Source organism: Giraffa tippelskirchi, chromosome 8 (assembly GCF_054371585.1).
Source record: "Giraffa tippelskirchi isolate mGirTip1 chromosome 8, T2T-mGirTip1v1.2.pri, whole genome shotgun sequence".
Lineage (NCBI taxonomy): Eukaryota > Metazoa > Chordata > Mammalia > Artiodactyla > Giraffidae > Giraffa > Giraffa tippelskirchi.
Window position 1 is genome coordinate 95709099 of NC_137282.1, and position 12306 is coordinate 95721404.

At 42.9% G+C, this 12306-nt stretch overlaps 1 protein-coding gene across 6 annotated transcripts in view; it reads right to left on the reverse strand.

Moving 5' to 3' along the window:
• The window catches only part of ANKRD55 (ankyrin repeat domain 55), a 250275-nt gene that overhangs the window by 21749 nt on the left and 216220 nt on the right, over window positions 1–12306 (reverse strand). For all 6 annotated transcript variants that reach the window (XM_081517907.1, XM_081517903.1, XM_081517902.1 and 3 more), the window contains one exon: window positions 7723–7907. In XM_081517907.1, coding sequence (XP_081374033.1) covers window positions 7723–7907 — 185 coding nt within the window. The remainder of the gene's footprint in view (window positions 1–7722; window positions 7908–12306) is intronic.

A 12306-nucleotide genomic window follows, 5' to 3' on the forward strand; every position in this document is an offset into this window, starting at 1 on the left:
GTACACAAATGTTTATAGCGTACTGTTTGTAATCATCCAGAAGTATAAATAACCCAATGTTCTTCAAGGGGTGAATGGACAAACTAATTTATCCACAAAATGGAATACTACTCAGCAGTAAAAAGAACAGCCTACTGATATATGGAACATAGATGAATCTAAAGTGCATTCTACCAGGTGAAATAAAGCAATCTCAAAAGATTACATATGTATATTTCCATTTACATGATATTCTGGAAAAGGCAAAACCCAAGAGAGAGAACTAATCCATGGCTGCCAGAGCTTGGAGATGGGGGAAGCCTTGACTATAAAAGGACAACCTGAGTTGGTGTTGGAATTGATGGCACTGTTTTGGATCTGCCTTGTGGCAATTGCATGAATCTATGCATGTGTTAAAATTCATAGAACTATACATCCAAAAAAAGTAAGTTTTACTGAATGTAAATAAATAGGAAACCAATATTTTATTCTAGATTTATTTGGATTTAAACAAAATTGCACATGTATCTGAATGTGTATTCTGATATGTGTGGTGAAGTGTGGAGCCAATCTGACCATTTTTCCAGTTACATAGCCAGCTTTTCTCAACACCATTTATTAATGCAGTGGGATCAAATTTTAAGATCCTGAACTGTATACATACTTTTCTACCTGTCCCCTTTCCTCCATATAAGGATATGGTTGACTTTATGTTCAACTTTAAGGGAGGGATATAGCAGGGTAGATAAGAGAAATAGTCAGTGTCTTCCTGTTTCCAAAAGCCAAGCCCAGAACTGAGAGCAGATGTGGAGCAAAACAGTTCCCCAGCTGTAGAAAGAACTATCAAGGCAAATGGGACAAGAAGGTGATAAGAGCATACAGGACCACTGGACTCAAGAACAAAGGGAACCTGCACCTTGCTTCTTTGGCAGAGATGCTAGGAAGTAGGTGGTTGGGGACATCTGTGTGGTGTGTCTGGACGCTCGGACCCTGGGGGGCTAAAGAGGGGGATGGCGATAGATGACACTCCTGTGAATGGGGTTTCCCATGAAGAGAAGGGCTATTCTTCCTGTCAGTCACTCTGGGAAAGGATCAATCCCGGGGCAGGAAAAGAAGGCATGGAAGGCCTCTCCTTGGCTTCATTCTGGGGCTTGACCCCTGGCAGATGAACACCTCTGGAGGGCCAAGAGATCTTTCAGACATGGAGGCAGTCTGGGGGCCGGACAGAGAAGGACTTAGTTGGTTCTGTGAAGGGGCTCAGGACTTACTATTGGGAGAGTAGCCATGTCCCCAGTATGACCAGAGTCCCCATGGGTAGACTGTGTCCTGGGTCAATCAAGCATCCTCCTCATATTATGATATGTATAGCAATTTGAGGACACCTAATATAGGACCACATATTTTGTCAACATAGTCATCAATTGCACTGCCTAGTTGAGCTTGTACAAGATATGATTCGTTCCATTCTATTTGAGAGGTCTCCAGACAATATCTATTATGAAACAAGATGAGGCACCAGCCATACTAGAGAATATATTCTCCTGATTAGAGAATATATTTCCAATAAATTCAGTAGATGGAGGGTTGGACATCAATGCAGTCAGGTTTATCAACACATGACAATTCTCTTTGGCACATTGTGAAATACTCCTTTATGACAATTGCTGAGTGACTGTACTAATGGTCCCATAACTTCATGGCAAATAGATGGGGAAACAATAAAAATAGTGAAAAACTTTATTTTGGGGGGCTCCAAAATCACTGCAGATGGTGACTGCAGCCATGAAATTAAAAGGTGCTTGCTCCTTGGAAGAAAAGTTATAACCAACCTCGATAGCATATTAAAAAGCAGAGACATTACTTTGTCAACAAAGGTCCTCATAGTCAAAGCTCTGGTTTTTCCAGTAGTCATGTATGGATGTGACAGCTGGACTATGAACAAAGCTGAGCACCGAAGAATTGATGCTTTTGAATTGTGGTGTTGGGGAAGACTCTTGAGAGTCCCTTGAACTGCAAGGAGATCCAACCAGTCAATCCTAAAGGAAACCAGTCCTGAATATTCATTGGAAGGACTGATGCTGAAGCTGAAACTCCAGTACTTTGGCTACCTGATGCGAAGAACTGATTCATTGGAAAAGACACTGATGCTGGGAAAGATTGAAGGCAGGAGGAGAAGGGGATAACAGAAGGTGAGATGTTTGGATGGCATCACTGAGTCTATGGAAATGAGTTTGAGCAAGCTCTGGGAGTTGGTGATGGACAGGGTAGCCTGGCGTGCTGCAGTCCATGTGGTCACAAAGAGTTGGACACGACTGAGTGACTGAACTGAACTAAAGAGTGACTATTAATTTCTCTTGAGGCAGGAGGTAGATGGGCCCCCAGGGTAAAGTTTAGAGATTCATTCCCTGTGGACAGAAACTACAAACTATCAATAGCAGGACAACTGAGAGAGGAGGCTGGGCCCTGCCCAAACAGAAGATAAGAGCCCACATATTTCTCATTTTTTGAAGTCAGGAGACCTTCTAACTGCACATGCACAGAAAGGCTTCTTGGAGGTCAAAACAGGAATGATGATGATGCCACCCACCCATAGGCCTCTTTCATCTTGGCTAAGAGAAGTGTGCATGCACATGGGAGGATCCTGAGATATAACAGATATGAACTCTGAACCAGGCAAATTAAAATGATTGGCCAAGGCAACCAGGAGGAAATGCCCCATATAAGTAACTTAAACTGCCGCAAGGGTGCAATTCTTCCTCTGAGTCTGCCTGTGTGTCTATCCACATATACTGTACTCTTTTTCCTCCTAATAAATACTTTACCTATTTCACTGCTTTCTATCTTTGTGGGAATTATTTTTCTGCATGCTGAAGGGCCAGGGCCTTGTCCCTGATCTTTGGTCTAGTGGCTAGGATTCAGCTCTCTCACTGCTGCAACATGACCTCAATCTCTAGCCAGGAACTGAAGCCCTGCTTCAAGCGAGGCAGGCTGAGGCAACCTGAGATCATTCTGAACATCAACATGGAAGAAGAGGTCCAGAAGGACACAGGGAAAAAATTATTTTGCAGAAACAAGAGAAGCATAGATAACTTCTAACTAATACATAGAGCCTTTGCAGGCAATATGTAATATCCAATTTCACGTTATGTAAGCTGCAGTCCCTTTCTTATCTCTAAGCTTCAGGATAGTCTTCAAACATAGCAGACTGGACTCAGTTATCACAGTGAGGAGCTGGAGAACCAGGGCCCATGATTCAGAAGAAATTCATCAGAGACAAGCAGTGGGCTGATGAGGTGGTCTCTGAATGACAGGAGATGATATGTACAAGAATGCAGTGTTGGTAAGGTGTCAGAAGCCAAGGAACCATTTATGGAACATGCAAACATTCCCTAGATAATTCCCAGAAGCATGTAGGGAGGAGAGCTTGATTAAAGACTCTCCTTCCTGAAGATAAATGACTTGGGTACTAAAGGAAAGCATGACTTCATAGACTGATGAAATTTGGGACCTTTAAGCTATACAAGCTATTTATGAATTATGTGTTCTATACCATCGATCTTAGGCTAGCACCAACATGTTTTAAAATGTCATAGATTTATGACATGTTTTAATAATCTAGGAGGACTAGTTCTCTCATATTTTCCCTCGTCCTCTTTTTTTTATTTTTTAAAATCATTGCCTTATTTTTCTTCCCTTTTCTCAAAAACTTTCTATCTGGAAAAAAAAGAAGGGAAGCAAAGCCACAATTGTTGCAAGTGCTTCAATACTTAAACCTATGAAAATTTTGAAAAATTCTCTACTAACACAAGCTTACAGTGTCAATGTGAAGGTAGAGCTATACAATGCAGGATGCAGAAACTGAGACAAAAAGAAGAGCAGGATGAGCTGAGCTCTGGAGCAGAAACTAGACCCTTCTTGAGATTTTATTTCACTTTGAACTCTCGTAGGGCCCAATCTTTTGCACTTTCTTACTCCCTTTAGATATACTTTCTTCCCTGAGACTGGGGGAGCTAAATTTTCTCTCCTAAGCATGGAAGAAATAGCAATAACCTCAGATAAGTAGATCAGTTCAGTTCAGTCGCTCAGTCGTGTCCGACTCCTTGCGACCCCATGAATCGCAGCACGCCATGCCTCTCTGTCCATCACCAACTCCCGGAGTCTACCCAAACCCATGTCCATCAAGTCAGTGATGCCATCCAACCATCTCATCCTCTGTCGTCCCCTTCTCCTCCTGCCCCCAATCCTTCCCAGCATTAGGGTCTTTTCCAATGAGTCAGCTCTTCACATGAGGTGGCCAAAGTATTGGAGTTTCAGCTTCAACATCAGACCTTCCAATGAACACCCAGGATTGATCTCTTTTAGGATGGATTGATTGGATCTCCTTGCAGTCCAAGGGACTCTCAAGAGTCTTCTCCAACACCACAGTTCAAAAGCATCAATTCTTTGGTGCTCAGCTTTCTTCACTGTCCAACTCTCACATCCATATATGACCACTGGAAAAACCATAGCCTTGACTAGACGGACTTTTGTTGGCAAAGTAATGTCTCTGCTTTTAAACATGCTATCTAGGTTGGCCATAACTTTACTTCCAAGGAGTAAGCGTCTTTTAATTTCATGGCTGCAATCACCATCAGCAGTGATTTTGGAGCCCCCCAAAATAAAGTCTGACACTGTTTCCACTGTTTCCCCATCTATTTCCCATGAAGTGATGGGACCAGATGCTATGATCTTAGTTTTCTGAACGTTGAGCTTTAAGCCAACTTTTTCACTCTCCTCTTTCACTTTCATCAAGAGGCTCTTTAGTTCTTCTTCACTTTCTGCCATAAGGGTGGTGTCATCTGCATAGCTGAGGTTATTGATATTTCTCCTGGCAATCTTGACTCCAGCTTGTGTTTCTTCCAGCCCAGCATTTCTTATGATGTACCCTGCATATAAGTTAAATAAGCAGGGTGACAATATACAGCCTTGACGTACTCCTTTTCCTATTTGGAACCAGTCTGTTGTGCCATGTCCAGTTCTAACTGTTGCTTCCTGACCTGCATACAGGTTTCTCAAGAGACAGGTCAGATGGTCTGGTATTCCCATCTCTTTCAGAATTTTCCACAGTTTATTGTGAACCACACAGTCAAAGGCTTTGACATAGGCAATAAAGCAGAAATAGATGTTTTTCTGGAAAGCAGATGACACCACCCTTATGGCAGAAAGTGAAGAAGAACTAAAGAGCCTCTTGATGAAAGTGAAAGAGGAGAGTGAAAAAGTTGGCTTAAAGCTCAACATTCAGAAAACTAAGATCATGGCATCTGGTCCCATCACTTTAGGGCAAATAGATAGGGAAACAGGGAAACAGTGTCAGACTATTTTTTTGGGCTCCAAAATCACTGCAGATAGTGACTGCAGCCATGAAATTAAAAGACACTTACTCCTTGGAAGGAAAGTTATGACCAACCTAGACAGCATATTAAAAAGCAGAGATATTACTTTGCCAACAAAGGTCCATCTAGTCAGTGCTATGGTTTTTCCAGTGGACATGTGTGGATGTGAAAGTTGGACTGTAAAGAAAGCTGAGCACCGAAGAATTGATGCTTTTGAGCTGTGGTGTTGGGGTGTTCATTGGAAGGACTGATGTTGTAGCTGAAACTCCAACACTTTGGCTACCTGCTGCAAAGAGCTGACTCATTTGAAAAGACCCTGATGCTGGGAAAGATTGAGGGCAGGCAGAGAAGGGGATGACAGAGGATGAGATGTTTGGATGGCATCACAGACTCAATGGACATGAGTTTGAGTAAACTCTGGGAGTTGGTGATGGACAGGGAGGCTTGGCGTGCTGTGGTCCATGGGGTCACAAAGAGTTGGACACGACTGAGTGACTAAACTGAACTGAACTGAAGCATGTGATAATTCAAGTAGGAAATACTATATTAGAGCTGCTTCTAGAAGTATTTTGAAGTAGGCAAACTTTTTTCTAGCCCTCTTTTCCTACATGTGTTCCTTAAAAATATATATATATTTTATTTTTATTTATTTGGCCACATGGCATGTATTCCTTGACCAAAGTTCAAACCCACACCACCTGCAGTGGGGGCAAGACATCCTAACCACTGGACCACCGGGGAAGTCCCTCTGCACGTGTTCTTCTCTTCTCTCTTTGGATCATTCACCTTTTCCCTTCATGTAACAGAATCCTTTTACTTTTTTACCTGCTCAAGTTCAATATCTACTCTTCAGAAAAGGTCTACTTTCAATGATTTATATGTTAATGTTAATTAAAGTCACCCTGTTAACTGTCTCCAGCTTCTGAGACTTACGTGGAACCCAAGATTTCTTTCTCCCATGCTATAAGGGTTTCAGGTATCAGGAAGTAGTAGGAAGTGCTTCTTGGGGAAGCTAAAATCATGGTAAGTAGGTGGCTAAATTTGCACTTCAATAGAAAAAGGTTAAAAAAAACTATGCATAATGTACAAGCCTTATACTTGTTTTCAACTGTCTTATTTGTTTTATATTATTCTTATATTTTCACTGAGTCTATGCCTGACTGAAGCAAAGGTTACATAAGCATTGTAATTGAAAAATTGGAATAGTTGATAATGGATGAAGGGCCAGTAGGTGAAAAGCTCTATATTTAAAAGAAAAGGGTACAAGTTTTCTTTGAGTTACACAAGGCTGTGATCCATGTGATCATTTTGGTTAGTTTTCTGTGATTGGATGTTCATTTTGGAGGCCATCGGATTGTAGTTCTTACTTCTTCTATCAGCATATTAAAAAGCAAAGACAACATTTTGCCGTCAAAGTTCTGTCTGGTCAAAGCTATGGTTTTTCCTGTAGTCATGTATGGATGTGAGAGTTGGACCATCAAGAAGTCTGAGCGCCAAAGAATTGATGCTTTCCAACTGTGGTGCTGGAGAAGACTCTTGAGAGTCCCTTGGACAGAAAGGAGATCAAACCAGACAATCTTAAAGGAAATTAACCCTGAATACTCATTGGAAGGACTGATGCTGAGGCTGAAGCTCCAACACTTTGGCCACCAGATGCGAAGAGCCGACTCAATGGAAAAGACCATGATGCAGGGAAAAATTGAGGGCAGGAGGAGAAGGGGACATCAGAGGATGAGATGACTGAATGGCATCACCAACGCAATGCACATGAATTTGAGAAAACTCTGGGAGATAGTGAAGGACAGAGAAGCCTGGCGTGCTGAATGGGGTCGCAAAGAGACTCAGATTGAACAACAACTTTTCACTTATTGGCTAATTACCTCGTTGGCAAGTCTCTTAACCTTTCTGGACTCAGCTTCCTTTTGTATGTAAATGCATCTTTAATGACTGAAGAAAACCAAAACAGAACACTGATAAGGTCACATCTAGTTCTGAACACAAAGCCTCTATTGTGCTCTTCTCTGGATAACAAGAGCTTGTTGATTTTATGACATAACCCAGGAATGAAGGAAAAAAATAAGACTTACTGTTAAGAACAAAAAGTGCATATAGCAGGAAGCTGATATACAGAAAGTCTTCTGAGAACAGTTAGCAAAAAGTGGAAAGTCTGACAATACAGTCACAGCATTTCTCTTCATAACAATGGTTTTTCCTGTCCTGACTAATATAGGGCAGTTTTTATTGTCACAAGCCCAGGTATAAATATTAATATTACTGGCAGTAAGGATATAGTCATATAAGATAACTCCTTAAACATCTTCTTTGTTTTGAGATTAAAATTTGGAAAAGGTGACAGAGTAGCCACGGATACCTGTCGTCCACATCCAGAGCCTGCAGGTTGCACTCAGGGACTCTTGCCAGCTCATTGATGATGTCGCAGAAACCTGCTGCTGCAGCGATGTGCACACATGTCTTGCCACTCTCATCGTCATAGTTGATTATGGACGGACCCTGGTGATGGCTCAGAATGATGGAACACAGAATTCTATTTCCACTCTGGAAAACAGAGTCAAAGAAAGAGCATTATGTATACAAATTCCCTATCTATGCAAATTAAGATAAAAATTCAAAGCCAAAGAAAAAAAAATTCAAAACAAACACACAAAAAAATAAAATGCATTTTATCAAACCCACCAACAAATTTCCACTTGTCTCAAGTCCTGGCGGGAATTTTGTCTCCTATAAGATCTAAATTGTCTTCCATAATTAGTGAACTAAGGAAGACTTAAGGTATGTGGGTGCTTAGTTGGGTCTGACTCTTTGTGATCCTATAGACTGTAGCCCACCAGGCTTCTCTGTCCATTGGATTCTCCTGGCAAGAATACTGGAGTGGGTTGCCATTTCCTCCTCCAGGGGTCTTCCCCACCCAGAGATTGAACCAGTGTATCCTGAGTCTCCTGCATTGGCTGGCAGATTCTTTATCATTGATCACCTGGGAAGTCCAAGGAGAACTTAAATATGGGTATAATTGACTGACATCAGAGCTAGCATGATGGGTGGGCCACCTAGATAACTTCCTCATTAAATATGTGCATCTTGTTTCCTGCTTGCTATAGAGGTTGACCCCTGAGAAGCTGGCAGAGTTAATTTTAATATTAACAAAATGACAGTGATGAATACTGACTAGTGGCATAATGATGACCAAAATGATCTGGTAATAGTCAAATTGCTGTAATTTGCATGAAATTTAATTGTCAAAAATCCTTTTTGAACAGAAGTGGGTCATAATTTAGTAGCTAATCAATAAAGAAATAAAACAAGTATGAAAAGGAAAGAGCTTCAGGAAACCATTTAAATTGGATTCCTCTTTCTGTGTAGCTCTATAAGTTTTTATCTTACCTTTGGAATGAGATGGCTCTACAGTCTTTTTAGCAACCTGTCCCAGCCTTAAAAGTCATCAGCTCTTCCTTGAGAGTGTCCTATATCTCTTTAGCTTGAATAAGTGAGTAAGTAAATGTTGTGCTTGTTACTTTTCACTGGACTGAAAAATACAAAAAAGCACTACATAAGCTCTTCCCAGGTGGCTCTAGTGGTAAAGAAACTGCCTGCCAATTCAGGAGATGCAGGAGACTAGGATTCAACCCTCGGGTCAGGAAGATCCTGGGCACGGCAACCCACTCCAGCATTCTTGCCTGGAGAATCCTACGGACAAAGGAGCCTGGCAGGCCACACAGTCCATGGGATCGCAAAGAGCTGGACATGACTAAAGCAGCTTAGAACGCCTGCACTGCATAAGCATTTGCAATTTAAGATAACAAGAAACCCTCAAAGGCCAATAAAACAAATTCATTCTATCTCACATCTTTCAGTTTTCTACTGATATCTGGGTATAGATCATAAAACAGTCCAAATAGTTTATCTGCATTTTCTCAATGAATCCACAGAGACCCTGTATTTCTAGGCAGCAGGTCTTATGGGTAGAATGGAGGTCCCTAGGAGGCATGAGGAGCAGGTTAAAGAAATGGGAGAGATAGGCTGTAGTTCTGGGGGCCAGGAGCCAGGTCACATGCCAGACGCAGGGTCCCTGGGCCGAAAGGGAGTACTGAACTTTTTAAAAGCTGCAATTCTAATACACTCCAAATGCTGTTCAACAGCCATCTCATAATAAATTTCCCAAGTATGTAACATTTCTTTTGGCATTCTTCCCGCTTGATTATTTGACCCCAGGGTTGTGTTTTAGAACCTCTGAGTCAGTTTGCACAATTCTGTGGAACAGAACCCATTCATTTTGGCTTTTCCTCTTCCTTTCCCTCCCCTCTCCCTGTTTGCACCAAGAACTCTCCGGATATCCTGTGACTCAGCATGGCTTCTCAGAGACCCACTACACAGTGAAGCCTGGAGTGTGCACCCCCTGTATTGGGGACAGCCTCTGGCACCAGTTCTGAAAGCTCTTGCAGGACCAAAGGCTGAGGGCAGCAAAGCTCTCAACTTTGAGCCCCAGGAAGAGTGTTGAGTGTGTTTTAAATGCTATAACTATGGCCAGGTACATAATCTGTGGGGCCCAGGAAAAATGTGGAGCCCCCTCTCGCATGACAGAGGAATAATACGTTCCTTTCTTCTGTGTTATCTCTTTTGACCTGTCATGGCGATTTTTATTTGCTATTTAGTGTCACACTTGGTCCCTGGAGGAAGGCATGGCAGCCCATTCCTGGGTTGCCTGGAGAATCCCATGGACAGAAGAGCCTGGTGGGCTACAGTCCTTAGGGTTGCAGAATGGAACATGACTGAAGTGACTGAGCAGGCTCACACGTCACACTCTCTTGGGCTGGGCATTCTCACTGTGAGTGCAAGCCCTCTCAGGTGCCTAGGGCCCCAGCTTGCCACCCCACACATGCTCCATCTGGATCCTTCCCCCCAGAGCCCTGCCAGGGGACTGAGGACACATCCATAAAGTAGTCCCTGCCTGCCACCTTTAGCCTTCCCCCCGTCTCACCTTCCCCCTTACATCCTCTTCTCCCTCCATCCTTCCTTTGTCTCACAATGACTTTTAAATAATTTGGATCAATGAGTTCAGTTCCATGGCATGCCTGTCATCAAAAGGTTGCTACAGTGAACACATCTAAGCTTTCATGCCTGCTTTATCAGCTTTTCTAAGATTCTTTTACTTAAACATATTTTGAGGGGTCTGACATATGTATATTTAAGACAATCAAGAAGCCCCTCTCCCCTTTTAAGAAGGACTAGCCATTGGAGAAGTAAAACAGAAGCAAAAAAGAGTGTCCACTCAATGAATTGATTTTGTTTACAGTTTCCTGGAAGAGCAAAGGAATTCAGCTTGCCAAAGTGTTTCAAACAGCAAAACAGCCTGTCACGGTTTCTCCTCCTGTGTGGGATGGAGCATCAAGCACAGACGGAAAAAACAGAACCCACATCTTACACACTGTCTTCCTCCCTCCTTGCCTGACCCATGGAGGAGCCATTTTGGAAGCAGCCAGCTTAGATGGGCTGGGGGTGGGCTGCATTCCGGCACATCTGAGTAGGCACCTTCTGAGTTCCTGAGCAGACAGTCCTAGTCAGCAATTCCCTTGTGAGCTGGACTCTTACATGGCTTTTCTGGATAAGAGAAATTTCACCTGCTTAACCCTTTCCTCCAAAATGCCTTTATCCTGAATCTTTCAATTCCTTTGTCTCCAAATCTAACCCTCATTTACATCACCATTGTTTTTATAATAATATCCTCCCAAGAGTATTGGTGATAGTGATGTTTACCGAGTGAATGTTCTGTGCCCAGCACGGCATGTTCTCACTTGTTTAATCCTGACAACAACTCCATGGTTGTCAGAATTAAACAAGTGAGTACCATAAGGTAGGTACTGTTATCATCCTCATATCGTAGAGGAGAAATTGGAGGCACAGAGGGATTCTGTTTGTCAGTGAGTTCCTCGGTCATGTTCTGACTCTTTGCGACCCCATAGACTGTAGCCTGCTAGGCTCCTCTGCCCATGGGATTTCCCAGTCTAGAGTACTGGAATGGGTTGCTGTTTCCTTCTCCAGGGCATCTTCCCAACCCAGAGATTGAACCCAGGTCTTCTGCATCACAGGCAGATTCATTGTCCAATGTCACAGCCGTGAGGTGGCAAGGCTGGGACTGACTGCAGAGACCCCAGTACTTCACTGTTATACTATTTTGTCTTCAGTTAAAGGAATGGTTTATTTATTTGATCCTGCATGTTCACATGGGAGGAATTAAAGTGAAAACTGCCATTGGTATCAGCAACATCAGCAGCAGTGAAGTGTGTCTTACCAACTGAGACCTTCTTTCCACATTTGGAGCTTTAAAAGCCTCTCCTAGGACGGTTGCCATGGTGCACCCTCACAAGAATTTGAGAGAGCCCTAGAGGGGTCCCTAGGGCTTCCCTGGTGGCTCAGTGGTAAAGAATCTGCCTGCAATATAGGAGATGCAGGAGACGCAGGTTTGATCCCTGGGTCGAGAAGATCTCTTGGAGAAGGGCATGGCAACCCCCTCCAGTATTCTTGCCTGGGAAATCTCATGAACAGAGGAGCCTGGCAGATTTTAGTCTATGTGGTTGCGAAAGAGTTGGACACGACTGAACGACTAGACAACAACAAAGACAGGCCCCTAGTTTGTGGATAGAGGCCCTGGCTTGGTGGCCTCCTGGTAACAACATTCTGTTCTTGGCAAACTGAGCCGAGCATCCATCAGATGGAGTCTCCAGGCCTGGGAAGCCTTGGTCACAGACACCAGAAAGCACCAGGAGAGAAGAAATTGCGTGTTACCCACAAGGGCCCCTAGGAAGACTGGAGAGTAAGTTTCCATTTGGTGGGAATATTGTTCAACAGGAGAAGAATATTGTATAGATCTTATTATGGAGATCTAGAATTCTGCATTGGGTGGCCAAATGAGATTGTGGGTTTATTTATTTTTCTTTTATTG